The sequence below is a fragment of the Corvus kubaryi genome, unplaced genomic scaffold, assembly GCF_017639235.1.
Source record: "Corvus kubaryi isolate FWS band 111438036 unplaced genomic scaffold, C.kubaryi_AGA036_p1.0 37398, whole genome shotgun sequence".
Taxonomy (NCBI): Eukaryota; Metazoa; Chordata; class Aves; order Passeriformes; family Corvidae; genus Corvus; species Corvus kubaryi.
Window position 1 is genome coordinate 15,856,756 of NW_024581137.1, and position 18,000 is coordinate 15,874,755.

Below are 18,000 nucleotides of genomic sequence, written 5' to 3' on the forward strand. Positions count from 1 at the left end.
GAAAGCTCATATCCTGTAAACTCTGTTTGAACCTGAGAGATATTTTTCTTTTTATTAGCAGTGTAATATCAGAATTATTAACTGATTAATGTAGTTCTTTTGCGTCTTTCTGATCAATTTGGTTTTCTCTTCTCCTGTTTTATAGGGAAACCTATTTCCTTGTGCTGAAGGATGCCCAACTACCAAATATTCTGCTATGAATTCTTTATTATTATTACTTTTAATATGTGGATTTTGACATGTTTTTCAGAGATTTTTCTTCCACCTCCTTCTCACACTTGTTAAAAATACAGTACATTTGTGCTTTACCTAAATAAATGCAAATAAGAAGTGGCAACCTGTACAGAGACAATGTGCAAACATACCACGCTGGTATGGGAAACTGGGAAAAGAAACATGATGATGAAATAGGGAAAATATTAGAAAATCCTGTTAGTTACAGTTGCAGTTATTTCATAGGATGAACTAAGGTATTTATGACTTGGATCATTTTTTCAATTACTCTTCTTTGTGGGTAGTCTTCAGAGACTACCTGCAGATCAGATGGAATAACCACGTCTTTCCACCTGAATATTCTGCTGTGTATAGGGTCTCTTTTTCACTGATATGTTATGGTTGTTTAATGGCATATTGATACAGGCACATGTTTTGCTCTACTTCCTTTAATAGTAGTGAGATAAATTACCCACATTAGTAGGAAATAGGGTTTATAATTCCATTGAATTAAATGTTTGATTCTCCTTCTTCTTCCATTGGTAATTATTTTAATGACAGCTTCGTAATTCACCTTGCAGACTAATGAAAGAATGTCCGCACCTACATGATTTTCCTGAATGCAAAGGAAATTGTACATTAATCTGACATAATGTTAACATTAGGGAATGAATTGCCAGCTCAGTTTTAATCAGACCTCTTTTTATTCACATTCAGTTATTTTTGGTATAATTTTGTAATTTATGCAATCTAAGTACGTGATTGCATATTCAGAGAAGATACTTAGATTTCTGAGCAGTGTTACTTCCTACCACTTATTTGGAGTACAAACACAGACATTAGCTATTGAAAGTCTGGGTTTAGAGTACCAGCTCCATTCTTTATGGAAGTTCTTGTTTTTCCAAAATGCTACATTTCTTGGCATTCTCAAAACACAGGAGCCCTCTTCTAAACCCAATGAAAAGAGGCATTACTGCTTTTTTCCAAAACTGTTTGCTAGGTTTATATGCTATAAAATAGTCCTGTATGGTAACCCTACTATTTTTCCTGTTTCCTTCAGTCTGGCGTGTGTTAAGGGATAGTTGTAACCTGAGAGCAAGCATACTGAAATGTATGGGGTTTATCTTTACAGAAATTTCTCATGGAATCAGACATTTTCTTTCATTTATTCTCATTGGTCCTGTACACCCTCTGAACTGATTTGAAGCGCAGAGGAGGAAACTTAATATGGGTGGATATGTACAGATGTTTTCATTTTATCCTATGCTGTTGTGCCATGGAACTATAAGTATTTTAAGTTGCTCTTCACAACTTAGTCTTCTTCAATAACAAAAAGGAGCTAGACCTAGATTTTCTTCAGCTGCTGAGAGATGATGGTGGCACGATAAGCAGTGAAGATCTTAGTTGCTTTCTACACAGTAATTGCGAAGTCTTGCAGGCTTCATGCGCTGCTGTTGGGCAGCCAATTCTGGAGGTGACTCTGGCATCTTCTCAGGAGCTGGCATAAACACTCTGCGACACTTCAGGGCAGGAAGCAGCAAATAACTCTGTGCCAGCCTGAACGGCAGGAGTTGTTGAGATGGCAGAAATTTAATTGCTTGTGCTGGAATCAGGCCAGGAAACAGGGTCAGCTCTCTTGTCCTTTGAAAAAATATTCTGGCACATCACAGATGCAGCAGCAGCACTTGGAGTTGCAGCAGAAAATTTTTGCAGCAAGCTTCGATCTCATCCTGTACATAGAGGGTTGTCCCTGTACTGAAAAGCCCACCCTGTCACCCTGTTAGCTAAGGATTCACCCAAATAAAGTCAGTGTCTGTCTTCACTAATATCTTTTGCCAAAATCTTGTGTCTTTGGGCTAGGATGAAGGTTTATCTCTGCTACCTCGTTCAGATGCCACTGATGATAGCCATGTGTCAGTTTCTTTGTTGGCTTATTTGGAAGAAAACAAAGGTTGTTGGATACAGGATCATTTTCAAAACTGCCAAATATCTGTTAGAAATCCAATAATTCAACAGTAAAAGAGAAATCCCAAAGATAAACTTGACATTAAACAACATCACCTCTTATTGTCACTGGAAAACATGCCAAGAAACAGAATTTGAATGGGTGTTTCCTTCCTGAAAATCTTAATATTGGGCTTCCTATCGCTGATTCTGGGCATTTTGGTCTCTTAATTTTGCTGTGTTGTGAATATGTCAGAATTTTGTTGAGGTTATTTAGTACCAAACCTCGAACCTTCACTTAAGTCACAGCATATTGTTCTTGAGTGAGAAACAGGATAAGCAGAGAAACTCTTCAAAATAAATATATAATTTCACAAAAATCATCATCTGTTTGTAGATGGTTCAGAAGAGGAAGGGAGACAAAATTAATCAAATTAATTACTGTTTGCACATGCTTTGCTTTGTATATTTGGCAAAAGAAAATCACAATAGTGATTTAAGGCAACTACTTTCTGGAGCATTCTGTGTGCAGCAGACTATTTGTGTCTTAGTAATATTGTTGCGCTCACAGAAAGCTATCAGATTCCTTCTTTTAGTTCCAGTGTATGTAGCTGAGTTTCCTTATGAGCCAGGGCTCATAAGGAATCATGTTTCTTTGATAAAAAGCAGGGAAGGACTCATATAAAGCAAGATCAATATACTATTTTAATTGTCGATTTGGATTACATATATATTATATAATATGTGTATACTATATATACACCATATTTGATAAATTAATTCTATATACTTTCATTAATATAGAATTATAATATGTTACATTATAATATATATGTGTATTTCACTGTGTTTCATCCTCTTCATAGGGGAAGAATCTCGCCTCCCTAGATGCTACAGCAAAGCACTCAATTACCTCATTAGGCTTAAGCTTTCATCTAATTTCTAGATTATTTCACCTATGTGGAAACCGCAGTGGTTCTATTTTCCGCAGCAAATTTTCTGCCACTGTTTTTCTCCTTTCCTTCCATGCCTCTGTCTTTATAAAATATTTTTACGGAAGAGACTGTTGTATTCATATATGGCCACACCTTCAGGTTTGCCAATCATCTAGGAGAACCAGGATGCCAAGCACTTCGGGTTTTCAGCCTGTTTCTTCCTGAGATGTTGGAAACAAGCCTGATTGGCAAATGCAAGAGCTCCCTGCTCCTGTGCCAGCTTTCCCAGGGAGCTCACCCTCAGGTTCCCACCCCACCATACAACATGCTAGTTTATACAAAGTGTCACATCCATCATTATTGAAAGAGATAAACCCGGAAAATATAGAGCAGCTACTAAAAACTCATAGTTATGGAGAGCACTTATTAAACACTTGAATGGATACAAGGGGAATACAAACAGGAAAAGGAAGTCTGCATAGATTTAAACAGGTATTCTAAAGTATTCTGTTAAAGTGTTATTTTCTACTCAGTACAAGAACAAAAATCAGAAACCAGGTTATTGTATGTGTACAAAAAACCCACAAAGATCTGAGCAGTTACATAAAAAAGATGGCTTTTGTCAAGTGTTGCCATTTCAGAGTTTTAGCAGGTTCATGCGCTCCCAAGAAACAGGAAAATATCCGCTGTTTAGCTGATACATAATCTTTTTTGGAAGATCCAGACACCATGTCATGATCTTAATTTAACTCTTTACTGGAATTCTTCAATAATATTTTGCCTTGGGTGCTTGTGGCATTGCAGGGATTTAGGTTTTTCATGGAGATGCTTTCAGTGTCTGTACAGGAGACGAATTCAACACTAAACACAGCATAGGAAATAAAATAGAACTCTTAAAAACAGTGCTGAAAAAGGCTGGTGGTTTTGTTTCTAATTATGTGCTCTGTGCACTAATTGAGAGAAGATATATGGAGGGCTCACCTTGAAGCAGCAGTGCATTTGTGTGAAAGCACTAACTGAAGCTGAGAACATGAGAAGAACAAACAAAAAATTAACAAAAAAACCCAACAAAACACCCACCCCAGAAATGAGGCCATTTACACTCTGAGATGACTGCTGAGAGAAGTGCAAAGTATTCAGTAGAAATTTCACAAGGATTTAAAAAATCAAATATATGACTATGAGATAAGTAACTGTGACCTTTATTCTCAGACCTTTACCCTTTAATAAAGCTTAGGTTTAACCTTTAACATTGGCCCCTTCTGTTACTTTAGCCATTTTAGTTATAATGACCTATGCTCTGTCTCTACCTGTATCTCTTGATTTTCCATAAGAAACATGGTTTAGAATATTACTTTAATAAACATTTAGAATTGCTTCATGTTTCTTAATTGATTTCTTGTCCACTTGATACTAAAATCTTTCTATGTTTGAAATGTCTGCTGGTCTTCATTTTAGAAATTACTTGTAATTGGGAGGACCCACCCTCACTGTGTTACCATCCACTGAACTGAGTGGTCAGTTTGGGGCCATTAAACCAAATCCTGTTTGCCAGGTTATTCTTTTGGAATGATATCCAAGAGATGTGTAATTAACTCCCCCACTGATTGACAACAGAACAAACAGTGTAATCAGTTACTTTCTATAAACACTCATCAATATTACAAGTGGTGTTTGGGGACAGATTGATGCTCTGGTGGGGAAGAGCATTTTGTACTCTTTCTGCCAAGTATCATCATCTTCCTTTCCTGCTTCACATACTAGGCAATGGCTGATTTTTATCTGCTGCCTTTCAGAGTGCAAGATAAAGCTTTTTTTAGGAACTGAAAGTAGATAGTGGGAACTGGATAGAGTCTTGTTCTGTCTGAGAGCTTTTAGATATGCAGCCATGAATTATGCTAAATTTCACTGCTGTGTTTGCAGCTTCTCCAAAAGGTACACCAGAGAGGCCTGCCAATGAGTAATGCCCTTTTTTTGCTATGTAGGGAATTGTTAGTTACTTCAGTGAGCAGAAATCTCAGATACATCTGATGAGAAGAGGCACTGCTGGGTCAGTACGCTAGTTTATCACCTCTCACAGAAGTTTAGAAAGACAGATTCTTTTGCATAAGGACAGAACAGATTGCAAACTAAAAGAAGGGATATTCATGGAGAAAACTACCGGAGGCATATTGATAATCTCACAACAGGAGCCTCAGAGGAGTATTTGCAGAAGTTTTTGCTGTTACTATATTTTGCTATTGGTTTATCGTAACTGAAAAAAGTTGCACGTTATGTTGTGGACTACGAGGCCAAAGACAGACTCAAAAGCTTGAATCTGGTGGACTGAGATGGAAAGTCACCATTTTATACTTACTTTAAGAATGCTCCAGCCTGCTCTCTCATTTGTTGGACAACCAAGTCTTCATGACCACAAGCAGGATAATAAAAAACTTGCCCGATTTCTGTGTTGCATATTAAGTTGCTAGGGGTGTTTTGGATGGGAAATACACACACACCAAAAAAAAAATTGTTATTAACATGGAGTTATTTGGCCTTAATATAAAGAAAGTATAATACAACTAGACATCTGTATGTTAAGTCTCATCTGCAGAAATGGAAGGGTGCATGCATTTGTGCCCATGCTGAACCTCCTTAGTAACTGCATCATTGCTTGTATATATATACTGAGGATGTTGTTGCATAGACCTAACTGTGACTGTTAAGTAGAAGCTTATTTATGTTTTCACCATGAAAAACCTAGAGAGTCATTGAAAATCCAGTTATAAGTTCTCCCTCACATAGTGTAACTTACTGTAGCATATTTCTCTGTTCCAGAGAAGTATCTGTGGGCTTCATTAGTCAGCACTGAAAGATCTGTGTTTGAGGCTCCTAGGCACCCTTGTAGTACAAATAAAGGTAATCAACAAGCTGTGGTTTTAAGTAATTGGTTTTGAAATGACCCTGATGATTCTTACGTGCTGTGAGCTGTCAAGAAGGGGCAACATCCAACTGTGAGGATTCCCGTCACCGCTGAGCCACTGCTGATGTACTTAAATCTCTAGTGCTGGTGTAGAGAGACTGGTTCAGTGAAAGTGGTTCTGTAAACAGTCTCTGTTTTTACTTTTCAAGAACTGAAGTAGACTCAGGCTGGTGTCATATCACAGCTGTCAATGAAAATGACTCACTCACTTCAGTCTTGAATCAGAGGACCTGCCCCTTTTTGTAGGAAAATAAGAATTCTCCTTCCCTTCACTCTTCTCTCCAGTCAAACAATTTTAAAATCAAATTTCCCATGTGTTTATATCCACAGGCAGATTATTTTCTTTGTGTTTTGAGTGTCTTGGCTGCTGTAATTACTGCAGCATGTCAGAGGGAATGCAGAATTTCCTGCCATTAACCGGAGGCAGCTATCAATGAGTTTATGTCTCAAGTGTCCTTCAGTAGGCAAAAGATCTGAGTCCAGTAAAACCCTATCAACTTTTAACATATCAGTTACCACCATCTATGTACAGGAGCCACAAAGGTGTTAATGAAATCATGGCACTTGTTGAAGTTCATGTGAAAAGTCTCATTGCCTGCAATGGAGCCAGTATTTCACCTGATGTTGGCCTGGACTGGTGTCAGTCCATTCTGATTCAGCAGAACAGAAGATGTGGTTTTCAAAAAAAATGTGGTTCTGTAGTCAAGAAGAAAACTTTGAAAGTTGCTTCTACGTCAGCTTCACAGAAGCTGCACATATTCTAACAGCATAATGTATGAACTCTTTTTCCTCTGTTAGTTCAGGGGGTTTTGAATACTTTAGTTTGAAGAATTGAGGTAATCTCTCTGAGAAGAAGAAGTTAAAATATTTTATCTACGGTGTTCTGAAGAAGGCTTTACTTCAACCAGGGACTTGCGAGAAACATTGGTTCATTTCAGCTGCTTTCCTCTATTGTCACTGGAGGCCAACTTCAGAGGAAATTGGAAATGAGACTTAAAAAGTTTATTTTCACTTTTTGGAGAAGCACAACTACTGAAAAGATAAAACTGTGATGACCAGCTTGGATGGAAAAAAGAGTGGAGTATTTCATATACATCAGAAAAGACCAAATTTCTATACTGTGATATTTATAATGTAGAATTTGTCTTTGGAGCATCATGACTAGAGAAACAGAATAACTAGAAGTGTTTAGCTTTTATGCTGAAGGTTTTACATAGTTTTTCTAATACCCTAGTAGGAAGAATGGGTAGGTAGTGGATAAAGGTCTTCCTACAAAAAGATGGTTTTTGAAGTATTCTAAGGGGGGTATGTATAATTTAGGGAGGTACAGTAGGATATTTCAGCTTCATTATCAAGTATTAATAACCCTGATGAGAGACAGACTGTTACAGAAGGATCACCTTGACAACTGAGTAAATGTTTTTCTGAGATTTTTTTTCACCTTCTTTGTGTGGTTTTTCCATGTTTGGTGGGTTTTTTTTGTTTTAGGGTTGTTTTTTTAAAGTTTTCACTGATCCTGGAGGATGAACCAAAGAAGGATTTGTTTGTAGCCTTTTGCCAGCTCATACCACCTGCAGTTCAGAGGGCTACAGGAAGTAGAGTAGGTCACTGATGTTGTCTTAAGACCTCATTTCTTTGAGACATAGTGTCATATAAACTCTATCTATAAAAATTATTGTGGTGTTATTTTAGTTTAGAGTTAATTGGTAAGAATTTTATGACTGACTGGTCTGTAATTTATTCCATTCAAATCCAGCAATGATCATTCTCCTTCTTGCCTAGCCACAAGATACCTTGTTTCACAAAAATGCAAGGAAAAGCCATCCAACACAGTTTTCTGTTCAGAATTTTAGCCACTCTTATTCAGTATTGTTACCCTAACACGTAGCTGGGGACTACAGGCAATTAATGGACAAAGAGAGTTCTCTTCCTTGAAAGGTATCCCTTCCACCCCTTACTGAGTGTCAGGGGACACATACTGAAGTAAAAACACAGAGAAAAATCTCCCTTTTGATGCAATATATGAACTAGGATCTCACCTGGATCAGAGCCAGATCAGGGTAGGGAGCCTCTTATTCAAAGGACTTGACTGCTCTAGGCTGCTGCCTTTCTGGCTGTCTGGCACTTCTGCTGGCATAGAGCAGCTGGAGAGGGGGCCGAGGATTTGGTTTTCTCTCCCACTCAAACCAGTATCTTTTGGTCACAAGTTATTCAAGTGTTTTAAGTTAAGTAAGATCTTAGGTTGTCCAGAAGGCTGTCTTAACACTCTACCTCTCCAACTAAGTGGCAAGGTAGTACCAGCATAAGCCATGCTAAGATTTCATAATTGGACTTCAAACATACACACAGCTGGAGAAACTCAGGCTGGCAAGACTGGGAGTTTTCAATTTTTTTACTGGCTTTGTGCATGCTATAATCTGCAGTGTCTGGCTAGCTGAGGGAAACTTAATGGATTATTTTCAAGAAGTACATTTCCACGGTCTGGCTGTCAGCTGCCTCCTGATAGGATTTAGTCAGGAGACTCACTGCCAGTCTTTTAGAAACTAACCTTCAGAGCATGTTTTGGGCTTGTTCATAAATTGCAAGGTTAAGTTCCACATTTCTCCATTACCCATACCCAAAGGTGCTGTATATAATAGTTCTCTCATTGTGAAAACCTAATGGGGGCAAACCACTTCAAGCATTTCTCAGAAGGTGTATAGGGAAAATAACCTCAGTATCTGCAGACACTCATACAGAAAAACATGCTAACTGTAGCCAGTCTTTTCTCTTATTTAGTTCTTATATTTAAAGCTAGATAGGATGATGACTATGGGAAGAATTATTTTATGACAATTGCACTGGAATTTTGTTGGCTCTAGTATTAAGGCTTGGAAAAAGTCTCAATAAAATCAGAAATCTTTCAAGTGAGTTCTTGCTCATGCAGAGGTAGCAAGATTAATCTAGCTGTCATCTTCTGGGAAGCATTAGGAAAATCAGCCAGAGAAGCCTGTGCTGTTGTAGCTCCAGTGCCAATGCTATCTTTCTTGAATGCCTTTTGTAGCGAGAGTATTGGCAAAATCTAATCTTGGTGAAAAAACTGAAATTAAATCAGGGAAAATTTCCATCAGCATCCACCCGAGACATCTTTTTCTTTTTAAAATGGACCTTTCTTCAGTGAAAGGTTCCATTTCACCTGGAAAGAAATGTTTCATTTTGCACTATTTAAAAGAAAAGCTGAAGGAATGAAGATGTGGATACCCAAAAGTGATCCTCTGATGTCATCTTCACTGAGTCTACCAGTTAGCTCTACTAAGGACAGCACAGTGTTTCCTGTCCCTGCACTCAGCAGGTATTTTGGAGAGGAAGATAAGGTCATGCAGGGGTGAAAGATGTTCTCCACCATTCCAGTCAGTGCTATTCCATTACCATGCAGCATTAGCAGAGGTTTTTTAGTCCTCATATTTGAGCTTGCAAGCAGTAGGTAGGAGACTGAATTCTTTCACCAGTTATCTGAACACTGACTTACCAGCATTCAAAATTAAGTGTATAGAAAGCCTCCTGAAATTAATGAGACTTTTAATAGAGTGTAAATATACTGTTAATCATGTACTTAAGCAACCTCCAAGAGTACAGACCCAAAGAACACATTAAGGTTTGCCTAAAGATAAAGGATGATTTACGTTATGGAAGATTTGATTTGAAAAGCACATAGGGCCTTCTTAAAAAAAAAAAAAAGAGAGGGACCAAAAAACCCTTTAAAGTATTTCACAGGGAAACAATACTTTGGTTATCACCTCTGGTCTTTACCTGATTATGGGTTACTTGCAAAGATCCTTCCCTGCTTGTTCGATCTGTTTGGGTTTTTGTAAAAATGTCTGGACCACAGTATTTATGTGTTTCAGCAATGCTTTTCACATGCATTTGAAAAGCATATTCATCACTGTGTACAACATGTTTTTCAGACAGTAACAATTAACTTCTATGGCCAGATGTGAAACTCAGGGAAAAAAAGAAGTCATAATGGATGTACTTGCAGGAATCCCCTTTCTCCCTTAGCTGTAATTGAACAAATGGCACCGAGATAATACTGTAATTGTTTGCCTTTTCCATGGAGCCAATATGAAGATTAAAGTACCATCTGGCTTTCTGAAACCTAAAGTTAGAAAACCTCTAGCTTGAAAGAAAAAGCAATTGGGTCCCTGTTGAGTGGACATTTTATATGTAATTTAACTTTGCTTGTCTCCACTCAAAGTTCTAACCACAAATAAGCACTCAGAGCTTTTCCCTCTTCCTAAGAGTCAGCACCCTAATAGAAATTTTTCAAAGTGCCTTTTCCTGGAGGACTCTGATAACCTTGGGTTTATTTGTATATTTATGCTCCAGTTGAGTTTAAGAGGGAACCTGAAAAGTAAATCTGATTGGATAATTTCATAATAAGGGTTCTTTTTTTAATTTTTCTTTGTGAAATAGTAATCTTTTCAAAAATATTGTTTTAAAAGTTTCCAGCATTACTAAAACTTCACTCTTTGCACATTTATAACAATTTTGCTATGGCATTTTGACAAATCTTTTTACTTAGTATTACTTTTAGGATCTTAAATAACTTTTGCAACCATTGCGGAGAAAAAAATAATTTTAAGTCATGCTTCATCTGTGAAATCCATTTTTTCATTAAATATTTATAAAGTAATTTAGATTAAAAATGAGCATTTTATATTAGCAAGAAATTTCACAGAAAAATTAAAATGAAGCTGTTTCAATCTCTATGAAACAAAATTGGTTTCAGGGACTTTTTTGTAAATTAAATTAGTTTTTCTTGGATTTTTTTTCTTGTTACCAACTCATCTAAAAATTTCTGTTGATAATAAACAGAGAGTAATTTTTAGGGAAGATTTAATCCAAAAGAATACTCCAGGACTGTTAGTGTTGAAAATACTCTGTCTAGTTTTTTTCCAGGCAGCATTACCACTTTCAGAATCAGAAACCCACTTTCATTTGATTACTTTTGTATAAAATTTAGCCTATAAACAAACACACAGGAACTGCCCCTTTTTTCCCTCAATCCACCCCCTCAATGTCAAAGCTGCTAAAAAAGTATCTCCAAGTCTTAGAGCAAAATATTTTCATATTTTGATCTGGAGAGCTTCCTTTATTCTGGGATTCCTGAGTAAAAAAAAAAAAAAAGCAAGTAAAATAGCAGATGATGGGATGGTCCAATTCTCAAGCTTTCTAGAGTCTTTACCCAGCCTCAAAAGGGATTGTCCACCTACCAGCTTTGACTGGATTATTTGGGCTGGTTAGAGAGCATAACTGGTAGACAGGGAAGTCTGTTTTAATAAGGTGCTTTTTTGGAAATATTTAAAACTCAAAATCCAGTCGACATCTACTGATTTCACTTTCCTTCTGAGTGAACCCAGTGCCCCTTTGGACCAAGAAAACTTCAAATGGTTTGAGGAGTCTTTGAGGAGCAAACCTTGCTCTTCCTCTCGTGTTGTCTGAGCACCAGCGCTGGGTCAAAAGTAGTGAGCCTTGCTGAGACAAAGAAGCTGGATAAAACCTGCTGTTGTTACCCTCAGAACCACCTGATAGCGATACATCAGTGCACTCCTCATCTGACAGTGCAGATGGCTTTGATGCATTTCTGCTTTAAAAAAACACCTAAAAGATACTTTTTAGCAGGACATTTTCAGTAAAGGCCTCCTGATTCAGTCAATGTATTTGACCTTTATCTAGAGAGAACATAAGGTTGAATTTGGGATTTTGTTGTTTAAAGTTTTGAGCCCCTTTGTTGTCTTTGGAGCAGTTTTAAAATTACAATTTAGCAAAGCCTGTAGTTATTGGTATGTGCTTCAGTCTTGGCTAGCTGAGTTGTATTTAGCAAAACCTGTAAAATAAAATTCTCAAAGCTCAAACTCATTGAGATATTCATCTTTATGCATGAATTTAGGAAAGACTACCAATGAGGTTTGGTTTGAATAGTCACTGTTGAGCAACACTGGGAAACAGCCAAGATACGGGCACCAAACACTGATGTCTATAGTTTCAAAACCATTTCAGAAAATTGTCTGTAACTATTGTCTCACCTTCACTGACTGTAAAAATGAGAAAGGTAATGTTTGCCCAAGGCAACCAGAGTTTTGAATATTAATTTATATTTGTAAAACATGTCAGTGAGGTAAGTCACAACACCATTTGACCATGAATATGCAAATACGCATAATCCTGTATTTTCACACCTGACAAAAAGATGTAGACAAGAAATCCTTTCTTTCTGAAATACATGAGCTTGTTTTCATTAGGCAAACTCCATAACACAGAGCTATCAGCAGCAAGCTGTGTTGAGATTCCACTTGCCAGTTTCTTTTGATCAGAAACAAGAATATGCCTTGTGATTTCCTTTTAGATAAAACACTCCAGCCAGTTTATATCATAATTTTTCCTGTAACGTTTTTCAATAAAACTTCTTTTCTGTCTTAAGAAAAATGTGCTGTTTTGTTCTTTTCCCCTTTGTCTCCCCAGTGCATAGTTTGGGACTGGGATTCCAATGGAAAGCATGACTTCATTGGAGAATTTAGCTCGACTTTCAAGGAAATGCGAGGAGCTATGGAGGGAAGACAGGTGAGTGGAAACCACCCAAGCAATCTCAATATGTAAGCTCTGTAGAGCAATATTCCCCAGACAGTCCTGTCATAAAGCAGGTGGCATTGCCTCATCATCTCCCAGAATTTAGTTGTTGTGTTGATCTCTCCCATAGGTTTTACTGTTACCTGGACATGATAATCTGAAAATGTAAAAAAGCATTTGTTCCTGTACTTTCATGCCTGAAATACTTAAGGTCTTTTTCTAGTTCCAATTCCACAGGCATTTCTTTCCACTGAGATTTATTTCCTTTGAGCCTGAGCACATGGTTTCCATGAGGTGCTGTGCTGCAAAGCAGATGCCCATTCTGGCTATTCAAAGCATTTCCCTGCTGGCCTAAAGGCCTCTATTGGGTGAGGGTCATTCTCCGTGTTTCTCCATTTCACGTGTGCTGCATTCATTGCTGCCAGCTTTAACTAGAATCCATCATGATGAAGCTAACTGGTTTTATAAATATTTCATGATTTACAGTCCTAAGGGAAAATGAAATTGTTAGCTTATCAATAATTTCACTTCTTTATGTCAGCCTGATCTTTTCAAATTGCAGTTGATAGTAATTATTTAATATGATAAGTGATTTAGCATATCTAATTCCATAAATTGTCATTTTCTATTATTACTTACTTCTAAAGGTGTTAGTTTTGATAAATTCTGTGAGGGGGAGTTAAAAATGTTGATCCTGCAGATAATTTGTATTCATTGTTCCACTGTTGTTGTGATCTCAACCCCAAACACAAATGCCTAATAAGCTTTATCTGGGCTTTATATCAAGGTTCTGTTTATAACATGTTAGTAAAAATATAACACAGAGTCAGAAGGTGTTTGATAAATGGTAAGCAGTCAGCCTGTGCCATATGTCAAGAAACGTTTATGGCTCTTCTAGATGTTTTCTATTGAAGTTCTTAGAATACCCGAAAGCTTGGCAAATGCTGCTCATGGGTGTAAAATACTGCTGATATGTTTCGTGTATTAGCCCATTATAAATAACTTCTGAACACAACCTGAGTATAAATAAAACGCTGTTTTGCTCTCTCAAATCAAGTCAGAGGATCAAAACTTTTATCAAATAAAATTTAAGTGGAAATAAAGAGGTAAACAAATCCCAGAATTAAAAACATTAACAAGGCCGGTGATGTGAGAACACTCCAAATTTGTATACAAATACCTGTGGCTCAGTAAGGGATTGTGTGAGAGTGGAAAAGGATGTGTATTTTCAATGTAAATGTCTTTAAACCATATTATGGTCCTTCCCAGGAGACAGCTTGTTGGCCAAGACAACAACTCTGGTCCAGAGTGCCAGGAAGGGCTCTGCAGGATAAACCATGTATTCTTTATTATGATGGAGAAACTGTGTGCTTTTTTTCATCCTCAGCTAGCAAAAAGGATAATTGTTCTTTCACAGGCATAAAAAGTTAATACAGCCATTTGTAAGTTCTTGTTCTAGGCTGTCACTGTAACATCAGAGTGCTGTCCAGAAACGTTTTAATGTTGCCCTATGCTGTAAGTGCCTGAATCTTACTCTTTCAATGGGCCTGCCATTTGCCACTCTGCAGGTTGTCTTTTACCTATAACCTTTTACTTGCAGTCTTCCTCCACACACCTAAGGCATTTTGCCTTTTTTTCTTCCTTGTTCCTCTCTTTCTGTTGTGGCTGTGTAGTCATTCTGTGAGTTTGCACCTGCAAAACCCTGCTGTTGGTACAGATAATTCTCATGGGACACAATTACCAATGGGGGATTCAGTTTCCTTTCTCCTCTTTTCTAATCCTTATTTTGTAGCCTATTCTAGAGGAAAACAAGATTGAGTGGGTAAGATAGTAAGTGTTAGTCATTTAAGTGGCTGATAAATAGTGGTACAAAAATATAAATGCCCATGCTAGATGGCTCTTGCCCCTGATGAAATCAGGATTTGATGAGCACTAATAGCATGATAGACAAGAACAAGCAGTAGGAGTTTGAGCAGGTCCTGGTGGAGGTGACATACTTATGGAAAGCAATACTATAATCACATGTTGTACCAGAGAGGTCAATTGTGTGGGAAGCCACGTCACTTGGCTGGAGCCAGAATGCAATTTCCCTTTCTATCTCCCTGTCCCTTCCTCATCCTATCTCATTTTTCTCTATTCTGTAGAAAGAACCATTGCTGCTAAAGGCAGTGTATGCCATTGTCTGTGGACCCCATAAAAACATCTTAGTGCAGAGTTTATGTCAACATCCTTTGTGCAACCTTAAGTAATGTGATTAGCAGTTGTCAGTTCTTTTCTCTAGTTTTAGTCTCCCTAAAGAAAAAGCATGTGCAATGGAGTGTTTACTTTGAATAAAGAGGTTATAGTGAACCATGAGGAAATTATAGAGAAGGAAGGTGTTTTGCCTTCAAGTAGATGTGTTGCTAGGTATTTCTGATAAGGAAGGCCATATCAGAGAAATGTAATTATATGTGGGTGGGGAGTTGGGTAGGTTAAACATAGTTCTTTGTTCCTAGAAGAGACCCTTTCATAGCCTCAGACCAGCAAATGCTGTTTTCCGTGTAACATTCCTTTCAGTCAGAGGAGTAAAACTACATCTTTCAGCCCCTGGTATTAACATTCTTTCACAAAGCATCACAACAGTGAGTGTTGAGTGTCAAAGATGAGGACCAAAACGTGGAACTTCATCTCAGATGCTGTGGAAGCCAGAGTAAAGAGCAGAGCTCAGGTCTGATGCCCCTATTTGAGTTGCTAAGGAGATGCAGCATAGCTTATTCTGGTTATATTTTCTTTTGTGCAGTAGACTTTACAGCCAGCTACAGTACACTGCTTTAGTTCTGTCAAAAGATAATCAAAACACCTTAGTGATTGTCAGCCAGGGTTTTTCACTTTCCCAGGAAACTGGGAGAGAATTGGAAGGAACAGTCATCATTGATAGGGAATCCAGGAACGTTGCTTAAGCTTCTGCTGCAAATCTGTGTGGTTTTAAAGCAGGCTACACCAGTGACACAGATCTCCATCTCTGCCCATCAGCATTGCCTGTATTGGTTGGAATCAGCAGCACAAGTTTTCATAATTGCATTACCCAGTGAGAGTGGGAGTGCCATAGTTTGTGCTGGTGAGCAGGACGGACTGTGTGGCATCTGTGAACTGCTAGTGCTTCTCACCATTTCACCAGCTCACCTCATCTCTGGAGGAGTTGACAAGGATGCTGAAGTTGCCTTTTAATTGTACGTAGCTTGTCCTTCAGAAAGCACAGAGTATTCTGACCCATTCTTCAACCTCCCCCTCTAAAAGATATTTTTGTCTTGTAACCAATCTATCAACTGCTGCAGAACCACTTGAGATGGACAGAATGGATATGTGTCAACTGCTTACTTACAGGAGGCGGTGGTCCTTCTAAGACTGTTCCATCCCTGGGCTGTGTACTGATTATCCCAAGTTTTGAGCGTCAGCCTCGGTTGAGCTTACAGTCAGCTTGCTGGCTTGCCTTGGCTGTGAGATTTCTCAGAAATGTGTGTTTGAGATCAGGCATCATTTAGATAAATGCTGTGAATCTAGCACTGGCATCTTCTGAGTGGTTAAACCAGTTCTGTATGAAGAGAAGGGAAAATTCCTTACCTGAATGAGATCACTTCTTTTGATCAGAAGTGGCATAAGTTGTTTATGAATTTCTTTTCTGAATGTGGTATGTCTTGGGTGAGGTTCACAAATCTTGAATTATGACTCCTTCAGAGTGTTAGGTGCTTCTCCATGACTGAGACGACTGAATTCTGGGAAAACTTGCTGGTCTTCTGTTTTAAGAAGACTTTCTGATCATGAACAACCTCAGGATAATAACTTTATGTGGTTTTGTTCCATAAAAATTACCTTATGGTCACAGACTGTTATGTTCTGACACCTAGCCTGTTTTCATACAGACCACCAAAAAAAGATGGCACAAAGACATACTCTTGTTCAAATTCACATCTGAAGCAGCCATTGCATGGACCATGGTTTAGTGGTGAACTAAACTGACCTGATGATCATAGAGGTCTTTTCCATCCTGTAATTCTATGGTTTCTAAATCTTCTGTTAGCACTTTCCGCCATTCCAAACTTCATTACTACTCCTTCATCATAATCTTGACGCAAAAAAACCCCACAGTAACAGTAAGTCTGTCCCTATTTATGACATCTTTTTTAAGTGAAATACTAATAAATACTCTGAGTTTATTGTGTCTTAGGATTTCTTCCAAGAATATATATATGTTTTTAATATCTGTGAACAGTGGCAGTCTTTAAGGTGTTCTAATATTAATCTATCAAGCATATTTAAACAGGACTAGAAGAAGCTTGAGATTATATAAATGTAAATACTATTAAAGCTTATCACAGCTGAAAGGAGGAATCCTCTACTAATGAGAAAAAAAATGTCACTTTTTTTTTTTTTTAATCAAGGTAATAAAGCCAGAGGGATTTGAGAGGAAAAAAATTGGGGAAATCACCTGGATCCCCATGCAACACAGGAGTTACGTAAGGGAAAAATCTGTTCCTGTATTACATAAAAAATGGACACGTGTGCATTTGCACACACACAAAAGGAAAGAGGAGAAAGAAACCCTGCTGTACTTCCCATCTCCACTGACATTCCCACAAGTTCAGGGTGTTATTAGAGAGGGCCTTTGCATATAGTAGCTCTTCAGATGACTGTGAGACCTTTAAGCTCTTGGTATTGGGCCAAGGCGTTTATTGACACCAGGAGACAATTCCATGAGTAGTCTTATCAGGAGACAGCCCAGTTCACCCAGGACTGTGTGCAACACCAGCAGCAGCTGCTGGCCGCAGACAGGGCAGCAGAGGCCTCAGTGGAGGGTGCAGCCACACCAGGCACTTGGCAAACTCCTGTGAGGAGGTAGCCATTGGTACAGCCTCAGAAGCACAGGGGAGGCTGGGGACCTTGGCTGGGGAAACAAGAAATGCTTCAATTTCTACTTCATTCCCCAGGGGCAAGTTTCCAGAGGAAATCTCTGATAGTGATTAAAAGCAGCTCTTCTCCTATGGTGGATGTATTTCTGGGACAGAAAGAGAAAAAAGAACCAAAACAAAACCATCCTGTCTTCTTGCCTAGGGGGATGGCAGGAATAATGTAGCCTTTCATGTGGGAGGAGACTCAGTTCACATAAAACTGATTTGTTTTTCTTGAGGCATCAGAAAGAGACAATGAAGGATATAAAGCTGCCTGCTATTGATTGGGGGTTTTGCCCCATCCTTTAGACTGTGGTGCCTCCTTTGTTATTTACAAACTGTGCAATTTGTTGCAGCAGCTGAACAGGAAAGAAGAAGAGAGAAACCAAAGAAGTGCAGGGGATGCAAAAGAACA

General features: G+C 38.2%; 1 protein-coding gene across 3 annotated transcripts in view; it reads left to right on the forward strand.

Annotated features, from left to right (window-relative positions):
* The window catches only part of CPNE4 (copine 4), a 230,188-nt gene that overhangs the window by 162,882 nt on the left and 49,306 nt on the right, over nt 1-18,000 (forward strand). For all 3 annotated transcript variants that reach the window (XM_042043748.1, XM_042043746.1, XM_042043747.1), the window contains one exon: nt 12,556-12,654. In XM_042043748.1, the coding sequence (XP_041899682.1) occupies nt 12,556-12,654 (99 nt within the window). The remainder of the gene's footprint in view (nt 1-12,555; nt 12,655-18,000) is intronic.